A 21,013-nucleotide genomic window follows, 5' to 3' on the forward strand; every position below is an offset into this window, starting at 1 on the left:
TAAATGAAATTTCAATGTTACAATTATGCAAGCTTATGATAAAACGCGTTAAAGATATATCATATATCATATTGCTACCTCACCGAAGAATGAAATATTCCTCATCAATAAAACTAGGTCATTTTTCACCTGCGGACGTTTCACAACCGCGGGAACTTTTGGAAGTGTGTAATCGAAATACTAGGCATGATAGTAGGATTAGAAATATTTTTGCCCTTGAGATATACGGCGTTTGCATTTTCTAGCTTTTCTCAAAACGAAAATCTGGCGCAGTTGGTTGCTGTTTTGGTGGCACCTCGGACATTGACCTCTTGCTCAGTAAACAACAACATCGAGAGGCGTGACCGGTTAAAGTGCTCACGTTGTGTTCATGTGATGGGCAGAGATCACAGCCTTCTCGACATTTTGTAGTGTGTGGAGCGCCAACATGAAGAAGGCAATCTTTCTCCTGAGTGTGACACTGGTGGCCGTGTGGGGATGCCAGGCTCCCGACTGTGATAGGCCAGACTGTGGCACATGCGGTAATTTGACACCAGTAATTGATGTGTGTCAGGCTAATTTGATTACAGTACAGATGAGGCACCTTGGGTTGAATCGTGGATTAGCCATTTTTTTAATACACTGCTGTAGCTCCTCTAAACATTACAATGTTATGACTTGGTTAATGTAACATGTCAAAGTAGGTCAATGATTTGAATGTGTAACCACCTTGTGTTGTTCTCAACTCAACTCAACCATACTTGATAAAGTCAAGTATAATATAAAGTGTAGCTTGTAGGTTGCTTTATTTGTTAGACTCCTGTTGTGTGATATGATACAATATAAAAGGAATTACACAGTTTAACACAGAAGTCTTTATTTCTTTCTCAACTTCAGGAAATGCCTGCTGCTCTTTGTCCTTTCACTTTGGTAAGATTCTCATCCATGCTTTTACTAATATTCCAAGAGGGAGTTCAGTTTGCAATGAAGAAAGGCGAATTATTATATTGTAATGGATGTAAAGTTGTGTACTATGATATGTATTTAGAATACTTTTTACCAGATGAGTCATTTTAGTCCATCAGATGTGGTAAAATGGGGATGACACAGCACTTCTGCCAGAGGGCCTTGAAACTTCCAAGTTATATCCACAACGTGGATAAAACTATGTATACTATACGGTCACAGTGGATTTGTCTAAAGTGATGCTGGATTTGAGTACTTTTAGTTGAAAAAAAAAAGTATCTCAAAATGCAGGAAATGAATAGTGGAGGATTAAGAGAGCTCCATGGGTAATTCCCAAAGAGCAAGCCCCACTCTGGGTTTCTCTGGCTTTCAGCACTTTCTACTTTAGTTTTTCCTCCATTGATGAGTACCCCAGTACCCTGTACTGGCAAGTCTGATAGAAATGCTTAGGTGTGCCAAACTCTGGACAACTTTTCATTTAAACGTTTTAGATGGAATGACCAGTGAGGCTGCCTACAACAAGATAATGATGGGCCTCAAGAATGGTGAGTACTGACTGTAATTCTTCAGACTATAAACAAGTTAAATGATTAGTTGAATTGATCAAAGGTTATGTTCTAAGGCACTTCTATTATTTATTATTATATAAACGTTATTAGATACCATCTGATTTATTAAAACATCATGTACATGTATATGAACAACATAGTCTGGTAAGACACAAATGTTTAATCAAGATCGAGAAGAAAAACTTAATGTTCTTCCAACAAACTTGTCATCTGGTACTTGACATCTGGTTCCTGTAATGTTAAGTTTGTGTGAACTGTTGATACATCATACCGCTGAGTGCTGGCAACTTCGATCCATATATGCTCGTATGTGAAGTTTGTAAACAAAGTTGTTGTTCTGCCGTGGACTGCTAGGTGGTGCTGATGGCAGGTACCGCTATATTGGAGGTGATGACCTGAGGCCCTACAACATCTCAGCGTCTTTCATCCTTCAGGTACTTTATTTAGGCTTAGTAAAATATGTCGTTTTATTAAAAAATATACTATCATCCTGTGTAGGCCTCCAGATATGTGCTTGAAAAATGTTGGGTTTCAATAATATTAAAAGAAGTAGTGATTTTGTCTATAATGCATTTACCCACTGGCTCACATGAGGCAAAAAAAATATAGAAGGATAATGAAGGCAGGAAACAAGACCTTTTCTGGGTCGTTTCTGAGGCCTTTTGACTTTACTTGTTGTCAGTGTCCTCAATGTGCCTCACATGTGGAAATAACTACAGAAACACAAGCAAAACAGAAACACTGAAAACAAAACCTCCTTACATGAGCTAACAAGAGCCAATAAGTCTGATTTATCACCATTAAACTGTTTCTTCACAGGGTGTGCATACGACCTTGGTTCACCATTACAACGACACCCTGAACTTTGTCCTGACAGATGACATGAAGCCGTCCATCCATCCCCTGGGCACCACTCTCCGTGCCTTCTCCATCTCCCAGATCGCCGGGGCTTACTGCGATGACGGGCAAAACTACAAGAACCTGGTGGGATTTGTGAAGGGACTGAGTGAGTATTGGTGGATATGCTGATTACTTAGTATCTAATACCAGCTTAGAAAAGAACAAGAAAAAGTTTTGGTCAGAAATTTTGTTGTAATTCCCAAGTTTACCTAGATTGATCACTAAGGCATTTCTATTGAGCAAGGTTTACTGCAGATGAGAATGTCCAGAAGTGACATAAAATGTTACATGACAGCCATATTATAACAGCCCTGACATACCTGAACCTGCTAATGAGGAATGATATACTGTACTTGGAGTAAGGACTTAAATGTGTTCAAAATTTAGCTGTCTTGTTTCCCCAAAATGTGTGTGTGTCCATAGATTGTAAACTTGCTGTAACTGTATAATTCCTGCAATATCATTTCTTACAGATATGAAGTACATGGAGACTACAGTGGCCGGATGTCCCAAGCCCACATAGAATAGACAATCAATATATTACCACATTGGAAACACCTGCAGGGTTCCTCATTCCCTGGACTAGGCTTCAAAACATCCTTATTTCAGCAGACAAATAAGGATCATGCTAAGTTTACATTGATTTTTCATATCTGAAGAAGGAAAACATTGGCAAAACTAAAGGTTTGATCAAAGAATTTTGACATAATTCTTACACAATCAATGACGTTTTGATATTCTGTTTGACTACTACATGTAAGCATTATATGACAGAATTGTTTCAACTTCAAATTTAAAACACCATGAAAACCTCCTTTTCCCTCTGCAAAATAAAAACACTGAAAGTAAATTAATTTACATTTTAGAGTTGCTACATTTACATGTATACTAGTATATGAAGTGAATTATTACAAAATCTCAAAAGAAAATGTTTCTTGCTGTCATTTTTACATTTTTAGGAACATAATTGTCCTATTGTTGCAAAATGATCTTTATCAATTGGTGTCTCTGCAGTCAAAAATGATAAATTTCTGACTCAATGTGACAAAAAGGGCAAGCTCAGTCTTCTTAACGTTTCCAGTAAACCACCTGAGATACCTGTGTTGTGATTCAGCACCAAGGACAGGGACACACGTTCAGCACCAGGGACAGCCCTGTTGACAGAGGCTTTGGTCTTAAAGCTGAGGCATCTCTCCTCTATCCTTAGGCAATATTGATTACTGTGACTTGTGTATGTGTATATGGCCAAATGGAGTGGTTATACTTTGTAGACTAGAGGATAAAAGGTTATGAGGATTTTTCCACAAAGAAACACAGACAGAAGTTAGCGTTTAATTAGCTGGCTTTAATACGTTGACCAAGCGCTTCACAGTAGCTTTATCTTCACGTTAAATTGTCTCTTACTACTCTTTTGTCTGTTGCAACTCAACAGTAACATGCATTTAACTCTACCTTAGTCTTCCTTCCTTCCAAAAAGTTAGATATTTTGTAAAACTCACTCAGCAACAAGACAACAGGTACCTACACTGTGTTGCACTTCTACCAATGAGCAGACAGATTTTGGCATCACAAGTCCACAACCAACCAATCAAAATGTGTGATTCATCTGTCATTGTACTCTGATTGGCTGAGAGGAAGACAGTCAACATCTTCATTTGATTATTATGGATTAACACAAATCATAACAAACTTTGGTTGAACAGATTTATGGCAATGTACGCCTGGTACAATGTTCAGTAAAGAAAATAATGGCACCATCTTACCAATTATCAACAACTGTCTTGGTTGCGAGGACATGTCATTAAACTCATGGAAGGTTTAGTTAAAAGATGCAAACCAAAACTATGGCTTCGTTGGGATCAACCAACAATTATAAAAGAACAGTTCTGACCTTTTTTTGTCAAAAAAAGTACACCAAAATTGAACATATTCAGAAAAAAAAAGATCCTGCTGTCCCTCTTTAGAAGGAAATGAAAGGAAGTGAAAGTTTTGGCTGCAAGAAATATTTCTTAAGACCCATCCTCTCCATGTGTATTAACGACTAGCCCCATGGCTTTATTAAGCTGTCAACACATTGCCTGTTTCTTTGCTATACAAGAAAACATCCTATTATATCGGATAACAATATCATTAACATTACATTGTTGGTTACACTGCACTATAGTCCGCTGTGATTGTGGCACAGTACAGGACTGTTGTAACATTAGGCACCGCACAACTGCAGACAGATGCTAGCATTTCAGCTCATCCAGAATTTCAAAGACTTAGTGTATTATTAGTTTGTAGATGAAAAATGTGCAAGATGGTAAATTGTCATAAAATTTCATTAACAATGCTGCCCTTTTTTTGCAAAATGTTTTGAAACCGTTTTCGTACTGTTTTTTGTTATTCCTTTGTATCAAGAAGGTAGTATGTAGTGAAGTACAGTAAGTAATATGCTTATCATTCCACTTAACCCTTTCTTGAACCTTTTGAGAAATTTTCCATCACTGCAACAAATTGGCATATTCTGAGTGGAGTGCAGACTATATACCATTTGCACCAAGATAGGGGGAAGAGGGACACTGCTTTTTTCAAGCTCTGTTGACAAGAGGCTGGACACTTGGAGAGTTTAGAAGATAATGCTGGAGCTGCCCCCTGGTGGTTTGGTGATGCGCTGACCTGTTCGGCGTGGCACGTTGTCATCCACCTGCTCACCTGAGGCAGAAAATAAAGGTGGTTTTATTACTATTGATTAGGCCAATAGAATTGATTAGGTCACATCAAGTGTTTCTTAGATTTGACTCTTCATTTTTTTCTGATAAAAAAAGCATTAGATGTGAATCAGCCCTGACAGTTGAAGAAAGTCCTTTTCTTCTTAATTGTTACAGTTTTCCCATTTACCAATTCATTGTTTCAAACATTAATCTTAGTGTCATGTTGACTTTGTGGCTCCCATTATGGCATGTGGGGCTATCATCACAGAATGACTGTTTATTCGATATTCCCATTTTCCTACTTGCAAAAATTTGAGAGCCAAGAAGACAAAGAGATGTGTCCTTACTACTACGGTAACATGATATATGAGTGTTCTATAAGGTCTATCATGTCACCAGCATGCGTGTGTCTTTAAAACTTAAGCTTGCAGAAAAATGAACAAAATAAGATGTCTTTATGAAGACCATGCAGAACAGTGCTTTGATAAATGAGTGACGATATAGAGTACAGTGGTGGAATGGCCAATAGCACTAGATGGAAACTTGCTGTCCAATGTGCCTGTAGGCACAGGAGGACCTATGATCTAAGGTAAAATTGCAGTAATAAGTCACAAGAGTATGGTCATCAAAGAGACAATTGTTATACTTTGTTCCTGGGAACACCTAAGGAAAGAACACAACATTTAAAGGAAAAAATTAAGGCTATGACATGACAGACGACTGTCAAAGTCATTGCCAGTGAGAAGTTTTGTACTTTCAATTGTTGGCGTGAAAAGAAAGAAAACTTAAAATTTTACATCCAAGTCATAGGCAACCAATTTTCTTCTTTTGGTACTTTACTGAGGGCTTATAGCAGGTGTTGAACTTGACATGATGCATATTCTCGCACACAAAAGCAAAACTAGTTTGTAATCTACAAAAGCAAGACTTTGTGGTTTAAGAATGTAAACTACAAGTCACAGTGTTTCATTACAATGGTTTGAGGTGCAGTAATTCTGATGAAGATAAAGAAACTGGTGATTGACTGTAACGGGGAACAGTACAGATCGCTAACCTGACAGGCTGAATCCAGACTTGCGGAGATCTCTGATCCCGCGTTCTACATAATCGGGATCATACAAGATCAGTGTGCTCAGAGAAAAAGTCACTAGTGATGGGGTGAAGTATGGCTCCTTCATTTTCTTCCAGTGAAATGTATGGGGATGGTGTGATGAGTAAATGACTTAGGCTGGGACAGGGGGTTCAGGGGTCTTGCTATTTTGAAGTCTGGTACCTTACTGTAGCCTTATCAGTGATGTAAAGAGGAAAATGAAATGTGACGAGGGAGACAGTAGTGAAAGGTTGAGTGAAGACAGAGGATTGAGTTCCGGCCTTCAGAGCCCATCTTAGGTTGCATTGTTAGGCCACACCAGCTAGGTTGATTTCTTTGGATTTGCTGCATGCTTCACTTTTCTTGCTGATTTGAAGTGTACAACTCAGAATATGAATCCCCAAATGCTCATATTTGTTTAAGGAAATCCTGGTCTTCCAAGTTGCCATCTCTATTAAGATGGTGTGGCCTCACACATAGATGAATCAAGGATTGTGCCTGGTCCTGAAACTGAATACTGGAGGAAATGAGGGAACATTGATGATAGTTTGTTCAGAATGGATTTTCACACTGGTCTAGAGAATTTACACTTAGAACAATTCATAACAACAAGTAATCAGTTGATTATTATATATTCAATCAGAATTTACTTTCCAGTGGCTCTGTAGGGAATTTGTGCAGTTGCTTGTTTTATTTTTGTATTGAAAAGATAAAAAGCAGTAGAAGGCCCGTACCTGCGAGTGTGAATCCTGACTTGTGCAGGTCTCGCACGCCGGTGCTGGTGGTGACGTCCTCCATGCTGGGTTTGGAGGGCTGCGCGACCTTCAGAGGCTCCTCAGGCTCAGCCTTTGCCACAGAACCGTCGTACGGCTCTCGCTCCACGGGCTTCGGAACTCGGAGCTACAACAGCGATGGAACAACAGCACACAGGATCAGTTAATGCTGCAACAAGCAATCAGAGATGGCAGACTTCATATTTCACATGGTAAGTGCAGAGCACACAGAAACTGCACTGCAGGAATACACAAGTACGAACAAGCAAAAAAAACCCCACTACTTCACATTCTTGGAGTATTTATTATGGCAGTTCAGAGATGGCAGACCTCATCCCCTTACCCATACTGCTTTGTGACCCAGCCCCAAAGACAATATCAGAGAGGGCAGATTCAACACCAGGCAGACATACAGCCGCACTAAAAAATCTTCATTCTCTTGGGTTGTTGAAATAATGATGCTAAAATATTGTACCTTCTCACGAGCGTGGATGCGTTTGAAGACGTGATCACAGCGCCGGTCCCGCGGCACCCAGCTGCCTGCACCCTGTGTCACGTGTACCTGGTGTAAAAATCCATACATTTACTTTTCATTCTCAAAAAGTAGGAAAGTTTTTTTTGCCTCTTCTTGAAACAGCATCACGTCTAACAAATATCTACATGAACAAGATTATGTTTGGATTTTGAAATCATAGTATCATCCATAGTTATTTCAATGAGGTTGATAGAACTTTCTTGGTGATTCTGTGGTACTTTGTGAACTGAATTACCATCTATATGTAGATAGTTCTGGATAATTTAGGTGACTCACCACACTACCACTGTCTTCACAGACGACTTTCCCTTGACAGATAGTATAGAGTGGTACGCCGTGGCACGTCAGACCCTCAAACACGTTAAAATCAACCGCCTGCAAAGAACAGGAGGTCATGGAACATCATACAGTCAAGTATACATGTTGCAGTTTCATGATATATGTCACTTAATGTTTTTTGGAACTCAACAAATCAGCTTACAGATTCATACCAAAATCACCCCTTACCTGATGATGTGTTCTAACTGAGATGGTTCTGGTTGCTTCTGGGTCCCAGATGATGACATCAGCATCAGAGCCCTCAGCAATTCTGCCCTGTGGGGAAGGATGGCACACCAAAATTGAGATTTCAGGCAAACCCATGAACTAAAGCATTATAAGCCTATTGGCACACCATTAAGTACATAGAAAATGTAGATACAGGTGACTTCATTTTGCTGATAATTAGAGAAAAGAAAGAAAATTGAAAGAAAAATGAAAAAGAAGCCTGACAAAAGGACTGATCAATTTTGATTGGATATGAAATCATCAGTAAAAGACAGCAAAAGGTGGCAAACAAAATCAGAAAGCAGGAAAATAACAGAAAAGAAGACTATTTACCTTCTTTGGGTACATGTTAAAGATCTTGGCAGCGTTGGTGCTGGTAACTGCCACAAACCGGTTCTCATCCATCTTTCCAGAAACCTGACAAAGTATACATGAAACATGTATTTAACAGCAGCTGCTGGTATCAGATATGTTTGTTATCACATTAGGAATTAGGACTTTGTTTAGGGATAATAATTCATTTACAGGTTATAATTCATTTCGAAGAGAGATCTGAAAATGTATTCAATACAATTGAGAGAGTACCGGATTCTAGACCACCGAATGTTAAACGTGTTCAGCACCAAGGACAGAGAAGACAACTTCACAACAATACATTCAGCACTAAGGACAGCGCCACACTCTGACGAGATACTGACCACACCCCGTTCCCAGACGACCGACATTCTGTCCTCTACCCCGTTCACTCCGCACGGGATCTTACTGAAGTCGTCCTTCCCGACAGCCTTTTGGGAGGTGGTGAAGGTGCGGTTGTCTGACCCCACTGTCTGGAGGTCACCACTGGAAGAGGGAGAGGGCGGGGTTTCAAATAATTATTTTTAAGTTGAAACCAAATTGTGCAAAGTGCAAAGCAGATTTGTCAATAATGTATATCTTACTCGGAAAAACCTTTGACAATATTTTTCACTATTTCTGAATAGATCTTACTCGGAAAAACAATATGCACTGTTGGTGTGTTGCACGATTTTCCAATACTTATTACTAAAAAAAATTATTAAAGTTCGGCATTTTTCACTATTTGTAAATAGATCTTACTTGCAAAAAACATGGTCAAATGGTCGGTATTTTTCACGATTTTTCAATAGACATTACTCGGAAAAACACGGTTGCTACTTGTCACGTCTTACTCACTTTGCCAGCAGGTCCATGAGGTGGTCCGGTGTGGAGGGGTCCGGTCGGAGAGGCGGGTCGGTCACGTGAGCTGCGGCGACCTTCCAGTTCTTGTCCCAGCAGTGCGACCCGTCCGTCCCCAGCCCGGCCGCCGTGGGCTCCCCGTACACCACGTTCCCGCGTTTTCTGGCAGCCGCGATGACGTCACCCGCGCTCGTGCTCATGACGCGGGTGATGTAGATAGGACAGTTCACCTGCGGACCAGACAAGTACAAGTGTAACAGATGCTCTTTTCTTTCTTTTTCACGAATTAAACCAGTCTAACAAGATTTCACACTTCCGTGAAGTATGTAGATTTGTCTGTTTCTTGTTTTGTTCGTTATTGTGAATTTCCCCCTGATTCTGTCCATATTTCACTGTCACTCACAGGGAATACTAGATTTTCCAGGAAAAACCAGAAACGTCTTCAGCACCATTGAAAGAGTGCCGGATTCTGGGCCATCTAAAGTGAAACGTGCTAGGCACCAGGGACAGAGAAGACATCATTGCAGAACAGCACATTCAGAACTAAGGACAGGACCATGCTTTTCGGGAAAGGAGGGCATTCTTTAAAAAACGATAAGTAAATTCGTCCAGGGACAGGGAAATAATACAGTATGGATACAAAGCTAAACACCATGATTACATTATTTCGACTTTAACACAATATAAAAACAGAGACATGCTTTATTTTACACCAAAAGTTTGACCTACCCGGTTGGCGATTGCGATGGCACGTTGTGCAGCCTCCGATTCGAGCTACATTGAGGAAGAGAAAATAGTTGTGAAGATAGCCCCTTATTCTAAGTGTAAAGATACGGATGCACGAGAGATCAAACAGCGTGTGGAATACAACTCACCTCCTCAGGTCTGCTGAGCACGTGACCCTCCGGTCCTCTGATCCCCATCCCAAGCATCTTCTTCGTCATCTTGTGGCAGATAAAGGTGTTATGGACATGACACAATACTCTAAAGGTGGTATGGGCGTGAGCTGAATACGTCAAAGGTCCATTATGTAACATGTTTTTGAGAATAAAACCATGAACAGCGTCTTTTGTTATGTGATGCCATGCTATAGAGTTAATTTCTCTTACTATGTAAAGAAATGACGGGGAAGAAAACTTTCTAAATTGTCCTAATATTACATAATGGGCTTTTAAGAGCATGAGCAGGCGTGATCCTTCAGGGAAATGACATGTCCTCGATGCATATCGGCATTATGTGTCGTAGCTTTAAGAGATGAACTAGACGCACACGTTTAGGATTGTTTAGAACGGTTAGTACAGTTGTGGAGGTGAACTGGGACGTGTCTAACCTCGGCTACCAGGTCTCCGTTCTCGGCATGGACCATGGCAAGAACACCCAGCTCCCGGCAGTGCGTGAAGAACTCGTACAGCTGGAGGCAGACACAAGAATTCATCAATAACTCCTGGCATATCGAACAGATTTTAAATAAAAACTGGTCGCTTTCCAGTGTTAAGAAAGCTACCAAATACTGTGGTGAAAATTTCATTGTCCTAACTGGTCGTTTTACCTCTGATTGATTTTACTTGTGTCCTACCAATATTTTTAAGGGAGGGGAGAATGGACTTGCGCTTATCCAGATTTATACTTAAGTTACCCCATTTTGTTGATTTGATTTATTTATTTAGTCAATTGTTTACACCTTTGTTCAAATGTTATGTGGTGGATGGCGGCGTTGATATAAGTTTGATGTAACTTGAGTGCGTCGCCATCTCGTCTGTATTTCTCTTTTCTTTTTGACTGTTCTAATAAAAAAAAAATACTGTGGTGCTCAACAAAATGTCCGGTATCTTGGCCTAGCACGGTAATTCATTTCTCATTTATGAGAGAGGCATGAAAAGATGTTTAACACTGTATATGTTTAACACCATTGATTGAGCGCGAGATTCTGGACAATCGCAGATGAAACGTATTCAGCACCAAGGACAGGGAAAACAACTTAACATCACAATATAACACGTTCAGCACCAAGGACAGGGATACACTTTCAACGATTGGGAGACCATTTATCGTTAAAAGAACAAGGAAATATTTATATAAATTTAGTACAAATGAGAAATATACTGAATATTACACTGATGATGATGTAAAACTACCGTAGGGACCCACCTCACTATCTGTCAGCTGGTACTTGTCTTTGTAGGCGAGGAAGACGAGGAAAGAGTTCACACCTAAGGAAATAGAGGACAATGTCACTTGTAAGAAGTCTTAATGATAACCTGGTCTACTAAAGCAAGAGTTGATAGATGTTTTGGGGAGTTGCCGACCTTTCTCCTTGGCCAGCAGTGCCATGTCGTCCTTGACCTTCTCCCCCCACCACGTGACGGCCACGTGCAGGCTGTAATCCGACACCACCTTCCCGTCAGCCTTCTGTCTCCACTTCTCGTAAGATTCCGCGAGACTCTCGTCCTTCTCAGGCAGGACACAGTCAACTGGGAAAACATATAAAAATCAAATCTCGACATTTTTCACACAGGAGAAGACGTGTGTTCAGTTCAACATTTGTAAGATATTAACTCACAAAAGACATTTTTAGCACCTCTTACTTTTCCATCACCACCCAATAACGAAATATCTCATAGCACTTCGAGGAAAATCAGCGCCCCTTACTTGTGAGGGTGGTACCGCCCACCAGTGCCGCTTTAGTGCCTTTGTAGAAGTCGTCCACGGAGGTGACGCCATGGCTCTCTATCTCGAAGTGCGTGTTGGGATCGATCCCACCCGGCAGGACCAGCTTCCCTCGGGCGTCGATGATCCGGGCGCCGCCGGGCACCAGGATGTCCTTCCCGACTCCCCTGAACATTACGATAGTAGGGTGGGGTCATGGTTAGTATTGGAAGGCTTTCCTTGGAATGTAAACGCTCTGGTATAGAATCCCTAGCAGGCCCCAATTTTGCATCCTTAGGCACTTTTACTCCTATTTAGGCCGTTTACCGGTTCTGTGAATCAAACAACAAGAACGAAAAGCGACAAACAAGTCGCATTTGAGGAACCGTATGGTGTACGATTTTCACTTGTTCACGTAAGAACATCGTGATATTCTGTCCCAACGAGTAAGGAATATCGGGATTTTGTGGCAAGCTAAAATGTCAAAAGATGCACAGCGGACAGATGAGACACCGACGCCTTCAATTAACTAATGCCGACCCGCCACCGCGTCGCCTCTCGCCGCACCAGATCGATCCATCTCATTTAAACCTTACAGTCTTAATTCTATAGATGACATCCTCTGGAGTTTGGACAACCCAGAACTGATACAAGCGCGCGCAGAGATAAGAAAATTGCCTAATGAAATCTAGTAAGTGATCATGAAAATTTCAAAGTAACTAAAGACATGTTTTGGCAGTCAATGCATTTCTTTCCTCTTGTTCTTTGGTTGTCCTTTTGATATGATACCCAACATATTCGTTTCATATACTGCGTTGTCACAAATCCTTGTCTTGTTTCCGGATGGGAGGATGTGTGTGAAAATCGATGCACACGTTGATGCCATTGAGACCTTATTAGAGCATGAGAAGGACACGCACCAGAACTCTTCATTAGCCATAAATCAATTCAGTCACTCAGGGGTGGCTTTGTGAAAATTGCACCCGGCGAAACAGCGTCCCATACGAAATTTACAAATTCCACCGGGAAAGGTTAATTCTAGGGAAAGATGAGTGGTGCATTTTAGTTTTTATTTTCATAATATCCCAGTCGCTAGCTTTATTCTAGATTCAAGAAAAGGTGTCGCTGTCAGGTACTTACTTGTGTATTCTATTTTATTCCCATAGGTAATTGTTGACTTTTAGCCAAGTTGCCAGAATGTCAGTGCAATTTATTACGACCAACCGACTGACTGACTGACTGACTCACACATTCACTCACTCACTCAGACACTGCTCACTCACTGACTCTCTCACTCATTCACTCACTCACTCACTCACTCACTCACTCACTCACTCACTCAGCTGTAAGCCGTATAGGCACAGTCTGTCTTAGGATATTTATGACATTTGTCTATGGATGAAGTGATGGATCAGCGTGGTTGTTCGGTACTTACTTGACCACGCCCTCCTCTATGTAGACGTCCGCCTCCACAGACTGGTCATCGTTCACCACCCGTCCACCCTTGATGTGGATCCTGTTGGTCGCCGTCTGGACAAACACGAGACAAGAACAACAGGGCAATCAGGGATGGCAGACTTCACCCCCTGACCCAGACTGCTTCAGACTAGCGGCACTGAAGACGCATGGCTACTTTCATTAGTCTGGGACAGCTTTATTAGTCTGCAAGTATGATTGTCAAAGGGATATAATTATGTTTGAATGTTTTATTTCAAAGTCAAGGTCATAATCCAGCCATTTCGAGACTATTCTCATTCTCCCATTTTTATATTTTTAAAATATCTCATCGTTCGACAGGATGTCTTCAGACCTAATGGAACGTCTTGAGTAGTTCCTATTTGGCTACATTCCAAAGCGCTGTACTCTCCACAGCAAACTGCAATAAATGCAATTTTTCAACCAGCTTACAGAGGACAGGAGACGATTGCATTCTACACCGACTGGTGGATTTGCCGCTCTTCTCCTGATCACAGTTTTTCATACCAATGCGGTTACGTCATAGGGGATCGTTCTGAAATTGAAACGTGCTACACAAAGCTTAATCATGTCTCTACGCACACGCCTTGTGCATCTGTTTGCAGCTGCCATAGATTTCAAATACGGATATCGATGAAGATCAACACTTGTCCTGGTTTCGCCAAATGGAATTACCTTGTAACCATATTTGGACATCAATATTCCTTATTAGGTACCTACAGGGAAATATCCAGTTCATCCAACCAGTTTATGGTATTTGCTTTTCTTATTACTTCGGAAATTATTGACGCAAGTTGGATACATGTATCTTTATCATCCCTGACCCGTTACAATATTTTGAGATGATATGTTTAATACCTACATCAAGGGCTGTATTTGGGATGAATGGATCACGTGACCGTGTAGACAAAATGGCTGCCGTATGACTGCTGGTCTGGTTAATGTGAAATATCTTACGTCATGGAACACGTCATGTTCAATCATACCAGTTCATAGAGCGACGGGTAAGTATGATAGTCTAATAGAGGCATTATATACTTAACAAAGACGATGTGTATTTTTCAGAATAAGGGATGTAATTTTACCTATAAGCCGATATTGGTTTACACGGTAACAATGCCTCACAGCTGAATAGTGGTTTCAAGTTTCGTTATTACGTTTACATCAGGTATTCAGCAAAAACCTTTACTTTGATTGGGGATCAAATTTCATAAGACACAGATAGAGAGACATTTGACATATTCATCCAAAGTGCCTCAGTCTATTCTAATCACCATATTATACTTACAGGTTACAGATTGCAAGAACATTCAGTTTACCGCTTTATCTGCAGTATTTTAGCGTGATATTTACCGACAACTCGGCTATCTCCCCTGTGTTTTGATTTCATGTTTCCGTAATGTGAATTTCTGAGTCATAGATTTGAATCATGACAGAAAACCATTGTCAACGGCAAATGATAAGTTTCTTTTTTTCACACAATTCATTAATATCTATGAGATACATGATATTCGTTGATATGAAAATGATAAATATGCTGCATATGTAAGTTTTATGATATTGCAATCATATCCTCTATTCTTTTGGGTAAAAGCTTCGGATATTCCATTTTCCTGATCCCATTAAATCATGCTATATGATTACAGAATGGAGATTATTTTATACAAGTGGACAGCATGATGTATTAACAGGAAATTACTGCCAGAGATTTTATCGGAACGTCTAGATTTATAGAATTGGGACATGGGTATGAAAATATACTTTAGATCACAAGCTTATAAACACGGGGTGAAGAACAAATTTCACAAATTACTTCGGTCAACAACACGAACATGGAACAAATGAAAATGTACTACTGGGTGCGGTGTCAAAGCGGTGAGCAGCGCTCTACATACAGACTTGCATATTAATCAGTGATATAGCGTTATGCAATCAACCTCAGTGCAAATAACGCGTCACGGCGAAAGCAGTCGATTATTGCACGGTCTATAAAACACGAATTACGGAATATGACAAAAAGGTAACAAAATCCAGACACGGCGTGCAACAGGACCGCCATTTCTGGCTTGTTGTCAACCGAACTGTGCCGCCGCAGTTATTCCAAATGTGGCGTGTAATTATGGAGATTACAGACCTCTGCTTAACGGTTGGCCCCATGTTTGGGAACCATCTGCCCTCCCCATTCAGGATGTTTTCCCGGCGAGACTACATTCGTGTCAGTAAGCTTTAATATCGCTGATTTTTATGTCTTTGTTAATGAGTGTTGTTGAACTGTCATATCCTGACATCGGAATATAGAATAGAACGGACAGAAAAGTTCACGACAGTACTTATCGTGAACAGATTTTGTACACGTTTCGAAAAATTAACGAATAAAAAGGAACACATCATGTTAATACATTTTTGCATTGACAGAAATCGAACGGTACATCTTGTAGACATCTTAGATTACATTGTACCAATAAGTCACCTGTATATAAGTATCCTGTTATCATTTTCTAATTCTGAATTCCAAAACGCTATTTTCATTTTACGAGCAATATAATAACCAATAAGAGCTATAGCACACTTATAGTAGATGCTCGAAAAACTCCGAGATTCAACAATAGGACAGAACAAGCTTCAGTTTTGTTGGGTGTGTTTCCGCTAACCATAACAAATAAATCGCCACATCAGCACGACAACTGTACAACTTATATAACATTGCATCTGGAGGATTCCTCTTCATACGTGGTCAGTTAAAAACTGCCAATACAAACGCGTGCAAACTCGAGAGGAAAGCATCTAACACCGTGCAGAATCCCCCCGCTTGTCCCCATCCCCTAAAACTGACCTCCTGTCCTGCTACCCCAGTTCTCATGTTGGTTCCGGTGAAACGGTGTATTGTCAGCCGGCGCCACGGAGAGCCCAGAGCGTTAGAGAGAATGCAGAGGGACACCTCACACACAAAAGCGCTAACGGCTTCGTCACCGGAATACCAAATGGGAGAAACTCACCGATTTTCAACCATGATGTCATGTTGGGTTTTGCATTTAGCTTTTCAAACATGGCCGCCCCCAATTCTTTTTTTATTCGCTTTCAAGCAGCGTTGTCGCCTTGCCAAAAAATCGATGACTCAACGTTAGTATGTATAAGAGAGCGCAGGGAATAGAAGGTAGGAAAACCGCTACGGACGCAGACCGCGCCCACTCCACATCCAACATGCGAACGGCTGACACGCCAAGCAGAGAGAAGTGAACGCCAAGTACACGCCTACCTTCACCATGGTCGCCCCGGCCTGACAGGTCCGCTCTACAAACCACCACCACCAGACAGACGGTTGCAGAGGACAATTCCAAATTTCCCTGGAACCCCCACGCACAGACCGACGTCCGAGGGCCCCCGTCACGTGACCGCCTGCGCTGAACCCTAATATTTCATTATCATCAAACCGCCTTTCTCTTCTGCACCAGCCCGGAGAGGCGCGACAAACAAGCGGGAAATTAACGATTCACGTTTCATCAAATGCGCAAAAACGTTCTTTAATTTCTTCCCTTTGTTCCGCAAATTATTTATTCACAGCGTGTCAAAAATAGACGTTTCTGATAAATTTCCTAAAAGGGTATGACATCATGGACAAGGCCTCCCTGGGGATAGGAATCCGGAGGAATAATTGTGAATAATTAAGCAGGTTTTTTTTCTGACGTATCCCAGCCGGCCGTATTTGCTGTCTCCCAAATTGGTTTAGGGGTCCTGCATGGCACGGCGGGACGTGAGGAGAATGATTTCCTCCCGCAGCTCCGAACCTTCATCTGTTCTCCTGATGTTCGTCAGGATATATGACTCTCGGGTGAAACCAGACTACTAGGCAGTGCATTCTGGGTACCAGCGCATGCGCAAGGCGTCCACAACTTCTGGAGATGCCTTTTTGTGAAACTCCTTTTATCCTATTGCATCGGCAGAGATTTGAAACAATTCGGCGACCAAGCCAGCCCGCCAAGCTGATTAACATCCCATATGACCTTCAATAACGCAAAAAAAACTTAGGGTCCAACAAAAATAGATGATAATAAGCATGAATGATATGGAATAACATTTTGGCTTAGAAGGCAGCATTCAAGATCACGTTTCTAAAAGACAACGTAATTGACCTTCAATTACGTCTACGTTAAGAATACTAGTATGCAAAATCGCAACCCTCCAAACTCCAGTCCTTAACGGCATGGAAAACTGGTTTTATATGATTTGCCGAATTGAATATACATATGTCTATGGTAATCAATGCTTGACACAATTAGATTACTGTTTGTATTATTCTGTGTTCTCATCACGGAAGCTCACGCAGTCCTATCTGCCTTAGTTTATACAATTTTTTTTCTCTTGGGTGGAAAGTGTTTTTGTTAGAACCAAGCCTATGAAGCCGTGTTATAGCAATATATACATATGTGCATGGTAACACCAATTAATGGTTCCTTCAGGGATCGGAATTATGTATAACAGATTAATCAGGGATTTGGATATACGAATCTAGGGATTCTACTTATATCGCCTTCTCCACTCACAATAACATCCACTGGAAAACTGAACATTGCTCATGTAAGAAACATGCAATATGTAACAAATCTGTAAAACAATCGCAAAATACATGTATTAAGTTATCTGATCACCTGAAGTGCAACAACAATGTATCCGTGGTGAATAGGTTATGATGCAGTAAATTGTTGAAAACGTGCGCTCGCGCTCACGAGTACTGGTACTGTAAAATAACATCCAAATCACCAGAACAGCGACTGGCGGCGGGCAGCAGACAGCAGGCGAGGGAGACGTCACGTTCTTTTATGTTGAAACAGTTTAATCATATCTGATCCTGCTGTAGGCCAATAACGCCGCCCGGTCTAGACGGAACGCTTTCCAATGGACAAATGGGAGTGAAGAGTACACTTCTGTGATACCTAAGTGTCTGCATATAGGACAGCACTGCGGGCGACGGTTCTATGTCTCATGAGCTGGCTATAGAAGTCGTTCCTAACCCAACACGAGCAAGGGCCCGGTCACATACGTCGTCATTGGTCGTGCGATCGATCGAAAAAGGACTGGGAGTCAATGTTTGAAAAACTTTCTGAACGATTCCGTCCCATTTCTGCATTTCTACTTGTCCTGTCTAGCAATGAGTAGCGGCAAAACTGAAACAACGGCAATTCGTTTTCACCGTCTTGCGTAGTGGTTCTTAGATAGCCTTTTGTAGAACAGAAAAAAAACAGTTAAGTCATAATGGTGTGACAAGCATTGCTGGCAGATTGATATCGTGTGAAGAGTAAGTATAAGTTGTCAAGTTCCTTTACAATAGACCATACTTCTGTAGGATTACGTCAGGCATCTGCTGAGAAAAGTACACATTCTGTACGTTTGAAAACCCACTTGCGTTAACTGCGCACATTATAACTAAATGCAGTTATTCGTCGTCAGATAGCATATAAAGCATACATGGAAACATTTCATCGCACAAATCTCAATTCTTCACGATGTAGACCTTTTTAAGAAAAGCACCAGTGTTCCGTTTCGTAGGAAATTCTACGGTTCCAAATGTACCCATGGACCGTGGAATTAGATATACAGAGTTTACTTATACTCCTGGCAACAATTCAGAATTACATGTACTTCAATCCCTTGGCAGTTGCATTCATCGTTCATCGAAAGTGTTTAAAACAAGTGACGTTCAAGACTAACTTTCACTTCATGATGTTGTTTCAAACACCCTGGAGGCTAAGTTGTATCTTCGAACACGTTCCTTCTGTCCATCCTCTTGTACATGCCCTTGTTATTTGAATTGGCTCACGTTGAACAATCCGGCCTAAGACATTCGCTTGTTGTCTTCTCTGTACGCAAAAACAGGTTAAGAAATGTGCATTGGGCTTGTTCATCAGACAGGCAAATTGAACACGCTCCTTAGAGTGTCCGTCAACCAAAGTTTCTAGTACATGTATTTGTTAAACGCACAAGCTGAGTATGTAGGAAGAGGGGAGAAGGAAGCACCTACCTTGATGTGTGGAACCTGGTCCTTCGGGAAGATCCCGAGGTTCATCCCCGCGCCTGGGGACTTCAGACCGGGCCACATCTTGGGCCGCAGCTTCGGTGACCACCAGGGGGACACCAGCGAGACGCGCACAGCCAAAGTGCCCGAGTCGTAGTAAGCACCCATGTATAATTGCACGACACTGAGGTGACGGCTCCAGTAACAAGGGGCTAACTGCTTAACGGTCAGATTCCCAAAGTACACAACTCGGAAAGAATACTGAAGAAATCCGGGAGATACCACTTTATGTAACTCAGGCGAAAAGATTTGTTTGAATATGTGCGCTGTTTTAGGTGCACTTCGTCTTATGAACAGGCTTGTGTGTTTATGAGAATGATTTTATTTTACAAGTTTCTGACATAAGAGTAAGTTTAGCAACATGAATAACCACGTTCGTGTTAAAGAGAAAACACGACCCCTTTCAGGTATCAAAGTAAACTGTCTGACATAGCGCCAGCGTACTCGCACCAAGTGTAATGTGTCATCTCATTTTGTCGCGCACTGGAGGATAAAACATGTATCAAATGGAGGCGATTAAATCGGCATCAACGTAACGAGAAACACAGATGAGAATTAAACATCTCCGCGGGAAAGGCCGACCTCAATTTTCTCCTCTGTCGCAAGTGGCCAACGATGCGAATGATTAGATTGCGAATATGGTGCTTGTGTTGGACATAACTAATGCTATGTACGTGTGAATGGGGGATATATGCTAGCAGAACAGTCTTGATTCCAGGTACTTTTGAAGATTTACTATTTTATACTAGCTCGAGGTTATCTTGATACAGGCATGTCTGAAGTAAATGGAACGAAACGAATGGTTAATTTGACACAGTCCATCTGCTCTGTAAAACTTAACAAAAGGTCATCACAAACTGAAAACTTTCCATCGACTTTACTGATCGTTTTTTGTCAGTGGAGTAGTTGGTTATTATTTTTTATTGATTAATTGTTTGGTTCACTCACTTATCAATTGATCAAAAGGTTAAACGTTATCTTAACTCTGTATTTATTAATACAACGACCATTTGTTGACAAAATGGCCAATCAACCCCAAGTGACTCTGTATGGCTCGAGCGTTGCATTTTCCCCCCAATGAAAAAGCATAGCCGGAAATGACACGTGGTCACGTGATCAGTGCCGACGTAATTTCCGGTCACGTGGTCCCCGGATCCCTCTGGTGTCCCTGGTGTAGCGGATACATGTGATGGTAATTCAACTGTTAACTAGAAAGGTAACATTTGCAAGCAAATGCAATATGTTTACCTCAGGATGGTCTTGCCTACGATTTAACGTTATACCTTTATTAGGAAAGGAAAGGTAGAAGGATAGTTTGCTTATATTACTGACTTTTATATGCTGTTTATAGAGTAACATCAACGTTATAACTGGGGAATTTGAATGTTTTTGCCGTTGTAAGGCCAAGTCTACCCGTCTGCCACTCAAAGATCATTACCATAGACTAGTCTTGTAGTGCCATGTATAGGAGATACTAGGATATATAAAGTTACATACCACAGTACCAATGATTCACTCAGCACACACTCTTACCATGTTTGCAATTAGGCCACAGCATGTAACTTTAATCAAT

At 41.1% G+C, this 21,013-nt stretch overlaps 2 protein-coding genes across 5 annotated transcripts in view; one reads left to right on the top strand and one right to left on the bottom strand.

The window, feature by feature from the left end:
• Positions 1-113: 113 nt before the first annotated feature.
• On the top strand, positions 114-3,338 carry LOC109478553. The gene is made up of 6 exons (XM_019780172.1): positions 114-521; positions 877-909; positions 1,437-1,490; positions 1,869-1,948; positions 2,334-2,520; positions 2,888-3,338. The coding sequence occupies exons 1-6, from the start codon at positions 428-430 to the stop codon at positions 2,935-2,937; spliced, it is 498 nt and encodes a 165-aa protein (XP_019635731.1). The 5' UTR covers positions 114-427; the 3' UTR covers positions 2,938-3,338.
• A 400-nt stretch (positions 3,339-3,738) lies between these two features.
• The window catches only part of LOC109478552 (dihydropyrimidinase-like), a 26,792-nt gene continuing 9,517 nt past the window's right edge, over positions 3,739-21,013 (bottom strand). The window contains exons 1-17 of one of the 4 annotated variants that reach the window (XM_019780171.1): positions 16,627-16,879; positions 13,330-13,424; positions 11,898-12,082; positions 11,555-11,719; positions 11,397-11,458; positions 10,579-10,659; positions 10,124-10,192; positions 9,978-10,022; positions 9,246-9,478; positions 8,753-8,894; positions 8,388-8,471; positions 8,016-8,102; positions 7,785-7,883; positions 7,449-7,535; positions 6,935-7,100; positions 6,165-6,209; positions 3,739-5,111 (exon numbers count right to left, since the gene is read on the bottom strand). In XM_019780171.1, coding sequence (XP_019635730.1) covers positions 5,026-5,111; positions 6,165-6,209; positions 6,935-7,100; positions 7,449-7,535; positions 7,785-7,883; positions 8,016-8,102; positions 8,388-8,471; positions 8,753-8,894; positions 9,246-9,478; positions 9,978-10,022; positions 10,124-10,192; positions 10,579-10,659; positions 11,397-11,458; positions 11,555-11,719; positions 11,898-12,082; positions 13,330-13,424; positions 16,627-16,635 — 1,740 coding nt within the window. In that variant the 5' untranslated portion in view covers positions 16,636-16,879 and the 3' untranslated portion in view covers positions 3,739-5,025. Of the gene's footprint in view, positions 5,112-6,164; positions 6,210-6,934; positions 7,101-7,448; positions 7,536-7,784; positions 7,884-8,015; positions 8,103-8,387; positions 8,472-8,752; positions 8,895-9,245; positions 9,479-9,977; positions 10,023-10,123; positions 10,193-10,578; positions 10,660-11,396; positions 11,459-11,554; positions 11,720-11,897; positions 12,083-13,329; positions 13,425-16,203; positions 16,300-16,626; positions 16,880-21,013 lie in introns of those variants that run through there. The other 3 variants (XM_019780170.1, XM_019780168.1, XM_019780169.1) reach the window with 3 other exon arrangements.

Source organism: Branchiostoma belcheri, unplaced genomic scaffold, assembly GCF_001625305.1.
Source record: "Branchiostoma belcheri isolate BF01 breed outbred unplaced genomic scaffold, Haploidv18h27 scaffold44, whole genome shotgun sequence".
NCBI classification, from domain to species: domain Eukaryota; kingdom Metazoa; phylum Chordata; class Leptocardii; order Amphioxiformes; family Branchiostomatidae; genus Branchiostoma; species Branchiostoma belcheri.